Source organism: Cydia amplana, chromosome 14 (assembly GCF_948474715.1).
Source record: "Cydia amplana chromosome 14, ilCydAmpl1.1, whole genome shotgun sequence".
In the NCBI taxonomy this organism is placed as follows: domain Eukaryota; kingdom Metazoa; phylum Arthropoda; class Insecta; order Lepidoptera; family Tortricidae; genus Cydia; species Cydia amplana.
The window spans coordinates 7,989,763-8,007,733 of NC_086082.1; the positions used below are offsets into that span (position 1 = coordinate 7,989,763).

At 39.4% G+C, this 17,971-nt stretch overlaps 2 protein-coding genes across 2 annotated transcripts; both read right to left on the reverse strand.

Moving 5' to 3' along the window:
• Positions 1 to 27: 27 nt before the first annotated feature.
• LOC134654008 (pre-mRNA 3' end processing protein WDR33) lies at positions 28 to 3,213 on the reverse strand. The gene is made up of 2 exons (XM_063509378.1): positions 3,017 to 3,213; positions 28 to 2,914 (listed from the first exon to the last, which is right to left on the reverse strand). The coding sequence occupies exon 2, from the start codon at positions 2,894 to 2,896 to the stop codon at positions 212 to 214; it is 2,685 nt and encodes an 894-aa protein (XP_063365448.1). The 5' UTR covers positions 2,897 to 2,914; positions 3,017 to 3,213; the 3' UTR covers positions 28 to 211.
• A 3,579-nt stretch (positions 3,214 to 6,792) lies between these two features.
• On the reverse strand, positions 6,793 to 13,207 carry LOC134654048 (cytochrome P450 4g15-like). The gene is made up of 10 exons (XM_063509444.1): positions 13,012 to 13,207; positions 12,171 to 12,260; positions 10,986 to 11,096; positions 10,615 to 10,800; positions 10,069 to 10,265; positions 9,484 to 9,544; positions 9,077 to 9,257; positions 8,116 to 8,267; positions 7,423 to 7,605; positions 6,793 to 6,970 (listed from the first exon to the last, which is right to left on the reverse strand). Exons 1-10 carry the CDS (start codon positions 13,166 to 13,168, stop codon positions 6,822 to 6,824), a joined length of 1,467 nt encoding a protein of 488 aa, XP_063365514.1. The 5' UTR covers positions 13,169 to 13,207; the 3' UTR covers positions 6,793 to 6,821.
• Between the last annotated feature and the right edge of the window lie 4,764 nt (positions 13,208 to 17,971).

The following is a 17,971-nucleotide window of genomic DNA, read 5'->3' on the forward strand; positions in this document are numbered from 1 at the left end:
GAACACCTGTATAAAACATTGAATATATTTTTTTTTTCAATAGAAATTTTATTATTTTCAGAACTTTCAGCTTAGAAAATAAAATACAAGCTGGAAACAAACTTATATACAACCATTCGCAACTTCATCACTTAATAATCGTCTTTACACTTACACTCAATGTCTCAACTATCGCTTAGTCAGGGCGCGACCAATGGTAGTGGTTGGAATACTAGTTGGGCACAGACTTGCCGCCACGCCGGAAAGCGCGGTTTGAGCCACCGCCGCGGCCGCGCCACGGTGAGCCGCGCTGGCCGCGCCTGTTGCCGCGCCCGCCGTGCCCGTTCATGCCGCGACCTCTGCCTCTGTCCTGCCCTCTCCCTCGATCCTGGTTCCTACCTCTATACCCTCCGCTGCCCCATCTCTGATTGCGCGAATAGTCGTCGCCGTCATCATTATACGATTCGTCCTCATAATTATTTTGATCTTGGTACGACTGATCTTTGTCGATATTATACTCTTCATTGTCTTGTTGGTACTGGTTGTCGAAACCGGCCTCAAAATGTCCTTTATTGTTAAATCCGTTGTCGGTGAAAGGTGGTCTGGGAGGCATATTCATATTCATAGGGGGTATGTTGCCCATAGGCGGTGGCCCCATCGGTGGCATGTTGCCCATAGGCGGCATGGCGCCCATGGGAGGCATGTTACCCATTGGTGGCATGTTACCCATTGGTGGCATGTTACCCATAGGTGGCATATTGCCCATGGGTGGTGGCATTCCTGCCATGTGAGGTGGCATATTATTCATAGGTGGACCACCCATTGGACCCATATTACCCATTGGCATTGGTGGTCCCATCATATTACCCATCGGAGGCATGTTACTCATTGGTCTCATATTATTCATATTAGACTGGTTGAAGTCTTGATCTGGTTGCTCCCCCATGTCATCCATGTTGCTATCATCATAATGCTCATGTGCAAATGGATCTTCCATTTCCTCATCATCAGGTCCGTCATGGTTGCGATCAGCAGCAGGATATTCAAAGGGTTGATTATAGGTATCTTCATCTACATCTTCTTCTAGATGTGGCATGACATCATGCAGTTCCTCTATTTCTCCTGTGGCTATATACTTTTTAAGAGCTACAGGGCCTTCTGAAATAGCTTTTTCTAGTTTTGAGCCAGGATCTACAGTAATAAGTTTTCCATAAATGAATATTGCTGTTGGAGTAATTTGTGTCAGTGGCACTGCCCCAGGAACAGATTCCACTAATGCTTGTGTCAAGGCTTCTGTTGTTGCATCATCAGCAGTGGGACCATGATTCCACTGGGCTTGGAAGTTTCTGGGAATGGGTTTACTGTAAGGAACTTTCTTTACTTTCTTCTCAAAGTCCATTGGTATCAATGTTGTATCTAAATCAAGACCAGGTATAACTTTGTCTGCATCTTTATCAGTAGAAAATATTTCTACTTTATCTTCTGGACCCATCCCTGGGATGATTGCTGGTTCCTCTAAGTCATGGTCATCCTGGACACCAGGCGGCAAAGTGTTGAGGTTGTACTTGTCTCTCATTAGATCTCCTGGCCGGTTTCTTGTCCAAAATTTACATGTGTGATCATTAGACCCTGAACACAGAATATGGCCTAATGGATGCCATGCCATTGTCCATACTATGGATTCATGAGCACCTTCAATGCATCCAACTTCCTTATCAGTTCCAACATTCCAGAACAGAATAGCACCATCAGAGCCACCAGAGCAAAATAAGCCCTCATGAGTTGGGTGCCACGCTACACTTGAGGCTTCTTTCTTGTGGCCCCTAAATATTTGTAGTTCAGATCCTAGTTTACGAATGTCAAATAATTTGAGCAAATGGTCTCTAGATGCTGTTATTAACCAATTTCCATTTTCATTCCATTTCAGATCCATGACGGTTGACTTATGGGCATGCAGTGTTGAGAGAGCAGTTCCCGATTTAGGATCCCATAACTTTATTGGTTGCTGGTTATCTTTGCTGCCTGACACAATAAGTGCCTTAGTGGGATGCCATTGTACACACTTAACATCTGCACCATGTCCTCTCAATATTCTTTCTTCTTGACATCTATAGAAGTCAAATATACGCAAAGTTCCATCATCAGAACATGTAACAATTTTAGAGTCACTGGGACTAAAGCTAATACCCCTAACAGCTTCTTTATGGGCTTGGTACATTTTTACGTTGTTCATGTTACTCTGCCAGTATTTTATAAACCCAGAATGATCACCAGTCACCATCCAGCCTTCCCCGTGTGACCACACCATTGACCGGACTGGTGAATCATGTGCCTGTAGAATGGTTTCAAAGTTAAATGTTAAACCATTCCACAGCGTAAATTCTCCAGATGACGCCCCTGTTATTAACCTTCGACCTTCCGGTGTCCAAGCGACGGCGAAAATAGGACATCTCATTTTATTAGTAGCAGTTTTGACGAAACGTGTGGTGACCGCGTTAATAGGGTTATCAGGGTATGAGGGAGGCGGCAACAGATCGGGAGTGTACATAGCGTCGGGCTGCAAAGCGTGCCTGTCCCGCCAATCCCTCTGCCAAACGCGACACTCTAAAGCTTTAATAATGGCAGCGTTATAGTCTACGGTTTTCCGCATAACAGATTTACGCAAACGTTTACCATCGAAATCATCTTGAGTCATGTTCAGGGGACCTTGAGGCGGGAAGCGCATCTGGTAGTTGAAAGGTCTAAAGTTATGGCGCATGTTGTTGCGCCCACCAGGTGGACCCATTGGCGGACCCATTGGCGGACCCATTGGCGGACCCATTGGCGGACCCAGTGGCGGACCCATCGGAGGACCCATTGGACCACCCATGCCGGGTGGTGGCATCCCCATATTCGGTGGCGGGTGTCCGAATTCCATAGCTAGTGACTTCGATACCTAGTTGGAGAAACATTATGTTATAGTTACGGCAGTATCAATCTTGATTTGACCGAAGCCAACACAATTTGTGGCCATTTATATTACACTTACAATCCTTACCTTGTCAACGTGAGTCGCTATAACATTCTACGCGGCTTTAATCACAACAACACAGCACAAATTTTAGCACATAATATTTACATTAAGTGAAAAAAAGGATATGCAGTAAAATAACACGAATGTTAACCTATTTCCTATTATATTGAGAAAAAGATACGCTACGCTACGCTATAAGCGTAACCATAGACAACGCATTTTGCATTTTGTTTTGTTGTCTACTTAATCCATAGACAAGAAATAAAAAGCAGACAGGCTATTCACTATCAAACAATTAATATCTTAAATGCCAAGTGCCAAGTTCATCGTATAGTATTTTAACTAAAGCTGGTCAAGCAAACCTTGTCAGTAAAAAAAGGCGCGAAATTCAAATTTTCTATGGGACGATATCCCTTCGCGCTTACATTTTTCAAATTTGCCGCCTTTTTCTACTGACAAGATCTGCTTGACCAAGTATAGATAGGGCATGAGGGGAGGGGGGAAATGACGGAACGGGATAGTCTTATGTATCTTTCAGTAGGAGTAGCAGCGAAAGCGCTATTATTGTTTGTCCTTGTCACAGTCTCACTTTTTTTTTATTCCCCACCGTAATTTAGTATGGATTATGGTGGGCAACAAATAAATTCGACCAATCATAGCGTCGCATTGCGTATGTTTTGTCCCTCACGGAGGCACGCGTAGACCACTTCTAAAGGCGGCAAATTTGAAAAATGTAGGCGCGAAGTGATATCGTCCCATAGAAAATTTGAATTTCGCGCCTTTTTTTACTGTCAAGATTTGCTTGACCAGCTATATTAAACATCTATAGTGGTATCCAGACGGGACTGATCAAATCAGTCGATTTCATCAGGAAAATAATTGACCAATCTCATCTAGCGTCCACACGTACACAAATTAAGTGGTATCCAGACATGACTGATCAAATCAGTTGATTTGATCAGGAAAATTCATTCCATAGATAATTACTATGAAATAGTCTATGAAAATTGCCATTTTTGTGTCCGCACCTGCTGATTTGATCGGGGAATCAAATTGATGTTTGCGTCCGCACGTCCTGATTTGATCGGAAAATGTCATCAGATTGGTGAAAAATTTTCCCGTCTGGATACCACTTAATATCTCTCTCCGGCAAACGAATTTATCAGTTGAAAAAGTATGTCTGTGTGAAAAAGGCAGCAAAAATTAAAATTTTAGACGCGAATTATAAATTTTCATCAAACTTTGAATTTCGCACTTTCGCTACTTTTTCTACAAACGAATTAGCTGATAGAAGAGGTTTTAGTCATTATGACAATATTGACAACAGTAGTTGACAACATGATATTATTGACAATTATTTTTTATTTACCTACATTTTACCTACTTTATTTTGCTTACTATGCATTTACTATGGGACGCCACGTGCGTCAGTACTTTTGCCGCCTCGCATCTTAGCCGCACAATGCGGTCGCAAAGTACGGTCGGCAGGAGCGGCTGCTGAGCACGCGGCGTACCCTAAAAAAGATAAAACTCTCAAATACTCTGCGCTGAGCATGAGCGGGCATTTATTCGTCCCTCTCGCTGTTGAGACTTCGGGTTGCTGGTGCGCTGAGGGTAAGACCTTCCTCCGGGTGATTTGAAAGGGGCCTTGACCCCCGCTCCGGGTTTTTCCTGATGCAAAGGCTGTCCATTGCAATCGAACGCGGCAACGCAGCGAGCGTGATGGGCACCTTTGCGTCGGGGGCAGCCCGGGACGGGTTTTAGTAGGCAGTTATTTTTTATATATTTAGTTTTTATTTATATTTAAGTTTCTACAATAAATATTATTTTATTTTATTAAATCATTTATTTACATACTAAGATACTGGATACCAATATAATACAGTGTCATCACTAAACTAAATTAATAACTAGGTAGCTTAAACCTAAAATAGGCCCTTGAGACATTGTACCAAGACAAGAAATGAAAAGCACAATTATTATTTTAACTATAATCCTAATCAGTTTATAAATGCTACATTGAAATGGTGTGAAATAAATAGATAGGTAAAGACCGTATCGTTAATTATGGATATAACTTTACTTAGCCGTTTTTTCTGGTATTATATTTTTATTTAAATATTACACATATATAGTTTAATTATAGTGCTTTAATAATAAGTAACATTAAGGTTGACTGGTAGAGAATGCTTTTGGCATTAAGTCCGCCTTTTGTACGATACGTTTTTCTTTTGTGCAATAAAGTTTAAATAAATAAATAAATAACATTTCGTCCTGGGAGATCGACGTAAAGCATAAGACGAGATATTATTACACAAAAAAAATCGTGCTATGTAAACAGCAATTACACATGATTCGTAAAGCGAAACATCTGGGCATAGTCTAATCATTTCTTTTAGTTGGAAAAAAGTTTTGGATCTATGCATGGTGGCCTTTTAGAGAATATGGCATGTTACGACAACCCCGACTTTGGTACCTATATACGCCCTATTCAATATAACCATCATGGAGCGTTTCTATCGACCTGCTCTAGCCATGGTTCAACGCCATGAATGTCCGTTAGGCTTTGAATTAAGGTAGATTCTTTTAGCTGTTTCCCTCATTTCGCTTGCGTCAGAAATTAACGGGAATCCAAATTTAAATATTGCATAAAAAGTCGTTTTCATGCAAAAATAAAAATTCACCACATTTATTCTGTGGATGTTCAATTGAGCAATCATGAAAAGGACACTTAGATGACATATACTTGGTCAAGCAGATCTTGTCAGTAGAAAAAGGCGGCAAATTTGAAAAAAGACCGGCCAAGTGCGAGTCGGACTCGCGCACGGAGGGTTCCGCACCATCAACAAAAAATAGAGCAAAACAAGCAAAAAAACGGTCACCCATCCAAGTACTGACCCCGCCCGACGTTGCTTAACTTCGGTCAAAAATCACGTTTGTCGTATGGGAGCCCCACTTAAATCTTTATTTTATTCTGTTTTTAGTATTTGTTGTTATAGCGGCAACAGAAATACATCATCTGTGAAAATTTCAACTGTCTAGCTATCACGGTTCGTGAGATACAGCCTGGTGACAGACGGACGGACGAACGGACGGACGGACGGACAGCGGAGTCTTAGTAATAGGGTCCCGTCTTTACCCTTTGGGTACGGAACCCTAAAAAAGGCGCGAAATTCAAATTTTCTATGGGACGATATCCCTTCGAGCCTACATTTTTGACCGAAGTTAAGCAACGTCGGGCGGGGTCAGTACTTGGATGGGTGACCGTTTTTTTGCTTGTTTTGCTCTATTTTTTGTTGATGGTGCGGAACCCTCCGTGCGCGAGTCCGACTCGCACTTGGCCGATTTTTACTGACAAGGTTTGCTTGACCAAGATTATTTTGGCAGCATATTAACCTTTTGTTTCTTTAAATCGTACCAAGGAATCGGTGAAATATAGTCTCAAATTAATAAGCTCGATAGGCTTGTCCAAATTATATTTGCTACGGTATTGAAATCATCATAAAGACCCTAAAATAAAATAAATGTAAAGCCTTCTTATACCAGATGTCGCTTAAAAATACCCCCAGATTATACCTTAAGAACATAGTAATACAAAATAATACACACGTCAACAGTTATACCAGCCCTAGTAGCACGGTCGCATTTTTATCGTTTATCACCATGCCTGTCACGTTCTAACAAGTATGTAAGTGCGAAAGTGACGGGCATAGTGATAGTCGATAAAAATGGAACCGTGCTGTTCCCGCTGGTTTTTTCTGTATCCATAATTAACGATCTTAAATATTTAAACTCTAAATTGGTATTCTCGTAAATATTTTATTTTTGATCACCGCTTGTTTAAAGTTATCATGTGCCCCGATACGGGAATGAGCAAGATCTCTATTTTCAAAGCACCACATGGTTTAGCTGAAACTTCATACGTTCGAAGGATACTTGCAAGCAGAGTCTTCATGGCAAGCATTCCGAAATAGCGGCCTGGAAGTAAAGTAAAATAATTAAAAATATATTTACAACTATATTTGATGTTTAGAAAGTTGATCATTGATTTTCGTAATACGTAATACCACAGAATAAATAATAGTACTAGGTACAGAAGACTCACTCTCTAACAAAACGCGTCTGTTACGATCAGCACAGATATGGCCGCTAGGTGGCGACAGCGCCACGCGCGGCTTATGGCTTTCCCCAAAATTTTAGCTACCTGTAGCAAAGCGACGAAATCGCGAAGTGAGCCAGCTTAATTGTACAGTCGTCATCAGATATATCGGAGCGGCCAAGGTGCTCAAAAATATCTGAACACGCACTCTAACGTCTTGGCAATAGCGGCGTGTTCAGATATTTGTCCAATATATCTGATGGCGACTGTACCGTATTCAATTAAACTAATTAAAATATTAAAAAAAACTTTAATATCATTCCTTTCTTACCAATGCAATTTCTGCCTCCAAAGCTGAAAGGAATGAAGGCGCAGGGATGGCGGTCGACGGAGTTTTCCGGCAAGAACCGGTCCGGGCGAAAGTCTTCGGCGTCGGGGCCCCAGAGCCTCTTGGAGCGGTGCAGCACGAACGGCACTATGGCGCAGCCCACGCCAGCGGGCAGTGTGCAGGTCGCTGAAAATGTAAGACAAGCATAAGGTAAAAATTGTTTTTAAAAGGTTTAAACTAGTAATTTGTTGTGAACGGAAACGATAGCATGCGATTCGCAAAATCCGTGCAATAATAAAATGTATTCTCTCTGGTAATGGAAAAAACCTATATAGAACACAAAATATTATTACCTACCTAATAAAAATCTAACTAAACTAAAAGTTATATTTTTATTTGAAAAATATTATTATGGTCTTATGTTATGTCAGTTCCTAATGTTCCCATTTTATTTGCGTCACAAGTCACAAGCGGCGCCGTATATTATTATAATAATATTATGTCTAGGAATTTGCTAAATTTAAGACCCCGTAGTTCTAGTATTAGTATGGGAGTGCTGAAAGTGATTGTAGAGAATCGTTTAGTATCAATGTATTAAATCTATAGTTATTAGCTGCAGAACATCTTTCGCTGCTAACGCTAACAGAATACATTTGAAAACAATTTTTCAGCATTATTATAGTCGTAGATACGTACACAATTTTAACTCAGTCTGTGTTTCTCTCGCGATTACCGGAACCACTGTATACAGCCGCATTGTCTCTTTTATGACCCGTTCCAAGTATTGCATTTTGTTTAAATCCTCCTTAGTAGGGATCCTTGTAGATTCGCCGAATATTTGTTTTAACCTGAAATAAAAATAATGATGCAATAGGATACCATATAATAAAATACCTACCTATAATAAAATATTCCATTATTTATCCTACTAAATGGGTGGATCAACTATTTCTTGTTGTTATTGTGTCCGGTCAGCCAAGAGACAATAGTAGCATAATTTCTTAGAAGACATTATACAACACCTTCTTCTGACACGCTTGGTGGACGACCCTCAATGGAAAGGGTTTATAAGTACATATCACAAAAAAGCGTGTTTGGTGAATTTAAATGCCCAAAAATCAGGTTTTAAAGAGTGACCCAGGAGAACGTAACTATGGCAACGAGTGACAAGTTGATTCACCCAAATACCTACCTAAATATAGGTACCTACCTAAGGTTTTCTTCTAACTTATAATGGCTTCCTTCAACTGATTGATGAGCACAGGCAAAATTGTTAGCCTATTAAAACACATTATCTTAAACTACCTTGGTAATTTGAATGAGCAAATCGAAAACCAAGTAAGGAGCGAGATTTTTGCAAGTTAATCAATTGATAATATGTATATGTATATTTTTTACACATGCATATGTACCTACATACAGAGGCAAAAGACGAACGTTTCTTGCGCGAGTAAATAGGTATCTAAAGTCTATTTTTTTATTCCGTAGACTAAAATGACATTGCATAGTATGAACATCATGTGTCATTTCATTTTCATACTATGAAATGTCATTTTAGTCTACCGAATAAAAAAATAGACTTAATCTATTTAATTGTCGTTTAAGTCGTTTTCCCGTTGTTCACCTAACCTGTCATTTCCATTAATTGAATACTTACTCTTTATATACTTTATCCTGCTCTCCCATATGGCTGCCGAGCAGGACGAGCGCGTAGGCCACTACCAGCGAAGTAGTGTCATTTCCAGCTATAGTTATGGAGTCGATGTGCTCACGTAGCTGTTCGTCGCTGAATGGAAAATCTCGGCTCAGCAGCATGTCCAATGTGTCGCGTCTGCCGTCTGCAAGTTGACAAAACAATTATTATACACAGCTTGGCTTAAAAAAAAACGAATACCACCGAAAAAAATATACATTCCGATTCCGATTTAAATTCCATCTCGTCTGCAGTGAGCCATAAGTGCCTGCCTATCTATAGGTACCTACCACTCATAGATTCATACCTTACTTAAATCCACCTTCAATAATACGAGTACCTATCTAACATGTAAATATGTTTATGTTTACCTTCATATTCTGTGGGACTCTCACAATTTTTTTCCTTCAAAAGCTTTTTCTTTCTAATTACCTGAAACAATCATGGAATTCAGACTTGAAAGATAGCTTTTATATGACCTACATTTATTCGAAAATCGAAAGTGGATGAGTGTTATCAAAAGTTTATAGCGATATAAATCAAAGGATCTAGCAGTAGCAATGCTCCTTTTTAGGGTTCCGTATTTTCCTCTGCATGCCCCATATATAAAATGTGTGTGTATATAGTATGGCGTAAACTCGGAGTTTGAGAGAGCTTGTGTTGCAGCTAGAGTTTTAACAGGCGTATGTAATGCTGATGTACGATGAATTGCATTACAAAATTAAGTGTCCTTCTTTCATAGAACTCACGAAGGAACTGCTTTAAAATGTACAATAAAAAGTGGGGTTACTTTATCCGAAAGATAATGTGTCATTGTTCACATTGTTGAGCGATAATATTCGTATCTAAGTTGGTAGGGATTGCAGTAGCGCGCCATGGACTTATATCCAGCAGTGGACACCCGCTGATAAGCAAGTCTCTGATACTTTAAAATGCGGACGTAAATAATAAATTACTTCATCAGTAAACTGGTGAGTCAGCTGGATATTCGCCTTCTGTACGCTGGCGTACGGCGTCAGATTGAAGACGGCGTCAAGTTGCAGCCACGCCTTGAACAGGCGCATGTTGATGACGGACATAACCGCGTTGCGCGCACTCACGTACCCGTTCTCTGGTTTACGTTGGAGATCCATTCGCTCCCCCATTGCGGTCTCTGAAAAAGGTAGTGTTTTAAAATCACAATTTAAATTATTATCATTTTGGCTTATAAGAAGGACAGGGCCAAAAATACCTAGAGTTGGCTTACGAGGTAACCGCCGTGGGAACCTATACAGCTACCACCAGTTTGGCACTGATATAAACGCTTGAACGTAACTTACTTTCTATACATCTCGCTCGTACTGGCATATTAGTGACTGACTGTAGTCAGTGACTTGTGGTACGGGTACTGACTTGAGTTGCGTCAGTTCACATACGCCAACGTAGGTATACAATGAAAACAAACATCAAAATTAAACAAATATCGGAGTGGTTTATAGACCCATAAGTTAAGAGACACTAACCGAAGACAATGTCCAATGAGCAGCGAGTGACGTACTTGAACACGTCGAACTCGGGCCCGCCCACGGTCTCCTGTAACCTCTGGACCAGCACCTCGCTGTGTTTCCCGAACACGTCTGTATAGCTCTCCACCACTCGGTTGTGGAACATGGGCAGAAGGAGACGTCTGTGAACTTTCCAGAGGTCCACTGAAATTAATAGTTATTTAAGAAACAAGTGCATAGGAAATTCGCTACGAGTGGTTAAAACACGACCGAAGGAGTAAAAAATTACTTTCTATGGTCACAAACCAAAGAGGGAAGAATCTAGTACCTTTGTTTGGATTAAATGACTACTCCACTTGTCTCTTAAGGCGATATCATTTGATACGTACCCGGAGCCACGAAAAGTCCGTTTCCTAACCAAGTTCGAAGGAACTTGTATGATGCATCCTTTTGTAAACACTTCTCTAACACTGTTTGTATATCCTCCGGATTCATGATAACTGTAAATACAAAATATTTTCAGTCATGTTTGTAAACTACACTAAGAACTAAACTAACTTAATTGAACTTGAATTTAATTTAATTGTTTTATTTTTATTTGCATTATTTCTAATTTAATTTATTGTTGTTTTCATTTAAATAATTTTTATTTAATTATTCGAATTTGGCTTCACCTAATTTAATTAGTTTTATTTATTTATTTATTTATTTAATCTTTATAAGCACATAAAAAAACACAATGCAATCATAAGAAATACACAGCCATAAACATATATAATTACAAATACATACCCACACATACATATGAATTCAGATGAACTTACAGTTTTATATTAGTTTTAAGTATGTTGTGTGCCCTCGTAGGGCTGTATTAGGGTGTCATGGACTGACATTATTTAATTATTTAACACCTTTTTGATTTTATGTACCTACATGATTTTAATTTTTACAACAAATAAATGAAATGAAATGAACTAAGAAGCTAGTAACTGTAAAATAACTGAAGTTTATTTGAGATGGGCTGGAGGGTTGAGGATAAGAGGTGTGATTGTGAGTAAAGTAATCTTTTATTCTACCATGACGACCGCCGTATTGTTTTTTTCTAATAGTCTGCCACAATTTTTAATCCACTCATTTTCAGAAATACAGTAGTAAATCGAATTAAACGCCGTAACCCAGGCGTACCTACCTAAATAGTTGCAATCGTTTCAGTTTCAGTTTATTTATTTATATAATAATAATTTTACACGTCTCAATAAATCGTCAAAATATTATCGAGTCCTCAAAAGTATTAAAACAGACCAATTAAGTTCGATAAATATCTGGGAGACCGAGCTTTGCTCGGAAAATATAATAAATCAAAAATCTGCGTTTTCCCAGAAATAAGATCTAGCTAGATCGATTTTTCGCCGCCCCCATATAGCAAATTTCATCGAAATCGTTCAGAGCCGTTCCCGGGATCACCGAAATATCAATTATTGTTTATTTAGGTATATAAATAAATGAACAATAATTGCTCGTTTAAAGGTATTAGATATATAAATACTTAGGTGTGAGTTTTTCTCAATACGTACCGGCGTAGATAGTAGGCCCAATCCATACATGACCTAATCCTCCGGATGCTTCCATTTTATTAGCGAGTGTTTCTATATTCTTTAATATTCCTGTAAATATTTTAAGACATTGAATATATGTACCTATAGATAGTGGGTAATTGAAGAGAAAAGAATGGCTTTGGCTAAGTGTATATGTCTCGTTAATGTTATTTATTATTAATAATAATCAACCCCATATACGATTCACCTTCCACTGCTGGGCTCCACGAGAGATATTCAGCGTGTGGACTATAAGTACACGCTGGCCTAAAGCAGGTTGGGGACTCACATTTTCAAATTTTTGCACCGATTTACCTAACCAGGTTTCCTCAAGATGTTTTCCTTTACCGAAATGCCAGCATTAAATACCTATGAAATTTGGCCGGTGTCATTTTAAATAAATTACTAATCGGGATTTACAAAAAAAAAAACAAATGATATTGCGTACCTACATGTTCAAGTTTCGGAAAACTCATTGGTGTAGGAATTATAGTAATTTCGGCGAGATTGTTTTACTTACATTTTTAATTTCACAAACGGGTCTACCGCGATAATTATAAATTCATTGTTTTTACCTTAAATTCCGTTTCAGCTGAAACGTCGGAATTTAAGGTAAAAACAATGAAATTGTATCGCGGTAGACCCGTTTGTGAAATTAAATATGTATGTATATATACAAAACGCGAGAGTTTATAGTGTTATATTGTTTTACATACATTTTGAAGATACAGTTTATTTTTATTTTATCGTTATATCCCGAGTAGGTACTACCTTCGCCATGGAAAATTTACATTTTCATAATAATGGTGTTTGATCTTACTTTCCGGCCCGCCGATAAACCAGTGCGTGTGCCCCAGCACCGGGAGCTGACCCACCGAAGGCAGTCTCCGAGACAACTCGTACAAATGCCCCCGGGTGCGTCTGAAATACGCATAATAACTGACACTTAACACAAACACTATTAGCAATATCAACATTGTCCTGGTGGAAAACTTAACAAACAACTTTTACGAGCTTCCCTTTACAGAGATTTCTTATACTGACAAGTCATACGAGGTGGCAGACAGTTTTATATTTTTCATAGTTCATGATAATTTGCGATAAATATTCCGAACGACCTGCCCACAAGAGACAAGTAAATAATAAAAACAGTTTACTTTATATTAAGTTGAGAACGCAAATAACTATAGGTAAGCAGTAGGTATTATTGTGTAAAGTGTTACGCTTCAACCGAACTATTGATTTCAAAGGTACTTCTGCTAATATTATAATGTATTATTGTTATTGAGTTTAGTAAACTTCAGAGTTTTAATATAGTTTTGAAAAATAGCCAGTTTTACTATTTTCTCGTCTGTGGTGCTCATAGACTATGTACAGATATGCCGTCATTGCCAATTAGTACCTACTTAGTACTTACCGATGTTGCCAAATATTTCATACGTATTTCACATGTTTGCTATCTATTACGCGTAAACTTCGTAAACACCCAAGAAGAAAGTACATAAAAAAAGCAATGGTTAACATGTGGTTGACTGAACGCAATGGAAAACGCATTAAAATATTCTTTTTTTTAAATCATCGCTAATATTCTAAAATGTGATACCTAAGTAATACACCCAATCATTATTTGGATTTATAGTTTTACTGCGATTTACACGGGTAATAACTGCGAAAACCGTTATTTTCTATTGGAAATAATGGAAATTATACCATTGTTATCATTGATCAGGAATTAGAAACACGCTCTTAGCTGTCAAACCCCTTAGGTATCCTTATATTTATATTTCTGTGGTGCTGCTGCATGTCTGTATGTATAATGTACAAATGAACTTATCTTAATGACTTTAAATAACGATAAGATAATTACCTAAACTTGTAAGAATAAAAAAAGTATTCATTAGCACTTCAGTAGATAGGTATAAAAACTACCCTACTGATATCAATCACAAAACTCTAAGCCCTTAACCGATTAAGATGAAATTTGGTATGGCGATAGTTTGAGGCTCGGGAAATGACATAACCTAAGATAGTGTTTACACGCAGATAAAGTCGCAGGCAAAAGCTATTATAAAATATATTGGTCTGACTCAATCTACTAAAATAGTGAGGAATGCAATTAATAATCGATTGATTGTTTTCATCATTTACTTGTCTTTGCTTCTAGAGATGAAAATTTTAATTTTTTCTTATATTCAAATTATTTTACCAAACGAGTTTGACTACAAATCTGATATTTCGTTTGGCCACACGAGTAATAAGGATTTCCACGTGTAGAGGTGATTGCACCTTTAAAAATAATCGATACGGACAAAGCGCCAAAAATATGGATACACTACCTTAATATATGGGCAATAAGGTCGTTTATACATATTTTTGGCACTATGCCCGGATCGATATTTTTAGACGTGATACCCACAGCGACAAAGTGAGCGACAAACTTCGACCCGAATGAATTTCGTTAGCAGATTTTTTTCTCTGGTCTCAATCTGTAGATCCCTCTATAACAGGACAGGATATATCATTTACAGAAGTCGAGCGATATTTACCTACTTATCTACTTAAAAATATATTTGACAGTCATTGTTTTTAGACTCCAATTCGTAGTAGCAGCTACAGAACCATGACTCAACATTTTCTTGGCATGTTTCAATTATAACAGTGACTCGTGTACAATTAACTAAATTATATGTACATACAAACATTGGTTTTAGTGAAAAATCTGAAATATTTAAATTTGTAAGGATATTTTGTAAAAGACGTGTAAGTATGAATTACTCCTATTTAGAATATGTACAATAAATACATACAATGCGGTTAGTATCTCATATAATTTCAGATTTCACCTCATTATTTGATTTGAATTGTTCAGCCAGTGCAAAGTACCTACCTACCTACTATTGTACCTCTCTAGGTTTGAATATATCATAACTGTTGCATATGTGTGCGTGAGGCTGCGTCCTCACGCTGTTACTTGTTTTAAATATATGTCAGTGCGCTAACGGCCGTCTGTGGTTTTACTCGCCCTTCCCGTAGTTATCAGTGGCGACTCGCGTGCGCAATCTACCCGTCTCGCAAAAAATAAAACATGGCAAATGCTAATATCGGTATTTTAACTATTTTTGATCACGCTGGCCAAAGTTGGAAGAGCTACAAAGGCAGGATTCAACAATTTTTTTTGGCTAATGATCTGGACGAGACGACAGATGCTACGGGGAAGAAGAGAAAAGCCATTCTTTTAAGCGCACTCAGCGAAGGCACGTATAAATTAATTGAGGATTTAGCGTTGCCGAAGCAATTGGAAAGCGTGCCATTCGAGGACATTTTGACACTCTTGGACGGACATTTTACACCGACACGGGTGGGCTTCGGGGAGCGTCATAAGTTCTACTCCGCGTCACAGCAGGTAGGCGAGTCTCACACGCAATGGGCGGCGAGGCTCCGTGGTCTAACTGCACACTGTGACTTCGTGAATGTGGAAGAGGCACTACGTGACCGGTTCCTGATAGGCATGTTGCCAGGTCGGGAGAAGGAAAAGCTTTATGCCCAAAACTTAAAAGATTTGACGCTCGCTAAAGCAGTCCAGTTGGCAGAAACTATTCGGTGTGCCAGCGCGGGGGCTGTGGCGTCGGGTTCCGAACCCGGTGCTGATCAGCTGTTGAAGATATCGAAGAACCCGAAGAAAACCGAAGGTGTCGCGAAGGTTCCGTGCACGGTTTGCGGTTACACAAATCATAAGACTGCAGAGTGTCGTTTTACAAATTTCGTGTGCAAAAAGTGTCATGTAAAGGGACATTTGCGTAGAATGTGTAAAGTGAAATACGTTAATATGGGACCAGAGGATGAGGGCGATGACGATGACGGTAAGATTTATTTTATTCGTTCATTTCGCGGAGAGCCTATGGTCGAAACCGTTACTATTCGTAAAAAAGAATTTAAATTTGAAATTGACACTGGCAGTGCCGTCACGGTTGTACCGCAAAATACATACAATAAGAGTTTTAGTGACATTCCCTTAAGATCCACGAACAAAAGGTTGCACGGTTATTCTGGGGAACGTATTCGGTGTATAGGAATGATTCCGTTACCCATTTCATATGCGGGGAGCACGCATTCGATAAATGCATATGTAGTCTGTGATGAGGGCCCCGCACTACTAGGAAGAGATTTCACTTCTACATTTAATTTACAATTAACCCCTGTGCATTATTGTAGTGACGAAACTATAGTTAAAAGGTTGCAAAAAGAGTATCCTCAACTTTTCTCGGATGAACTTGGGTGTTACAATAAAACTAAAATTAAATTAACCTTAAAGGAAAACTCCAAACCGGTTTTTATTAAAGCGCGGCCGATCGCGTTCGCGTTGCGAGATAAGATCGATAAGGAGATAGATAGGCTAGTCAATCTAGGCGTTCTCGTTCCGGTCGAACACTCCGAATATGCCTCCCCAATTGTTCCCGTATTAAAACGAAACGGAACCGTTAGACTATGTGTAGATTACTCGGTGAGTATAAATAAACAGCTAGTCGTTGAGCAATACCCGCTACCTACCGCAAATGAGTTATTTTCCAAACTTTGTGGTGGCAAACAATTTTCTAAACTCGATTTATCGATGGCATATAATCAGTTTATGCTCGACGAGCCCTCACAAAAAATAACGTGTATAAATACACACCGAGGCCTTTATAAATATACAAGGTTAGTGTTCGGTCTGTCCTCGGCACCAGCGATTTTCCAGCGTGCTATGGAGGGGCTACTAGCGGGCATGGATGGCGTGTTGTGTTTATTGGACGACGTGCTCATCACGGGCAGTGATGAAAAACAGCACCTAGAACGGTTGCACGCAGTTCTTAAGCGGTTGCAATCAGCAGGGTTAACCCTACAAAGGGAAAAGTGCGTGTTTTTTCAGAACGAAGTTTCATACTTAGGGTATGTCATAAATAAAAACGGGTTAAAAAAATCATCGGACAAAGTAGAAGCGATGGTAAATGCACCAAAACCTAAAAATGTTAATGAGTTACAGTCTTTCTTAGGGCTCGTGAACTATTACCGGAATTTCGTACCGGAAGCATCAACAATCCTGAGTCCGTTGTACGACTTATTAAAAAAAGGTATAAAGTGGCATTGGGCTAGCGAGCATGACAACGCGTTTGAAACAATTAAAAGTGTCTTAGCGTCAGATCAGGTACTTGCGCATTTCAATCCTAATGCGAAGGTCATCTTAACAGTTGATGCATCCCCTACCGGGCTATCTGCCATTTTATCACAAATCGAATCAGATGGCACCGAAAGACCGGTTTCGTTTGCCTCGCGCAGCCTTAACGCGGCCGAAAAACGTTACTCGCAGTTACAGAAGGAAGCCACTAGTATCGTGTTTGGTATACGTCGATATCACCAGTACCTGTACGGAAGGTCGGTACCCTTCGTTTTACGTACAGACCACAAGCCCTTAACCAGCATTTTTCATCCCGAGCGTGGCATTCCCGAAGTATCTGCGAATAGATTGCAGAGATACGCAATGTTTCTAAGTGGCTATAATTACGTCATAGAATACGTACGCAGCGCTGATAACAGCGCGGACTACTTGTCGCGGGCTTGCCTGCCGCCGCCGCGGGGGGGCGGGGAAGATGCAACTCGGGTCAACCCGCGCGATGATTGGGATCGAGCTGCATACATTTGTTTTGTCACGGATGGTAATTTGCCTATTTCTGTTAATGAGCTCCGTAATGAAACTAGTAAAGACATTGTGCTCCAACAGGTAATTAAGTATACCGTAAATGGCT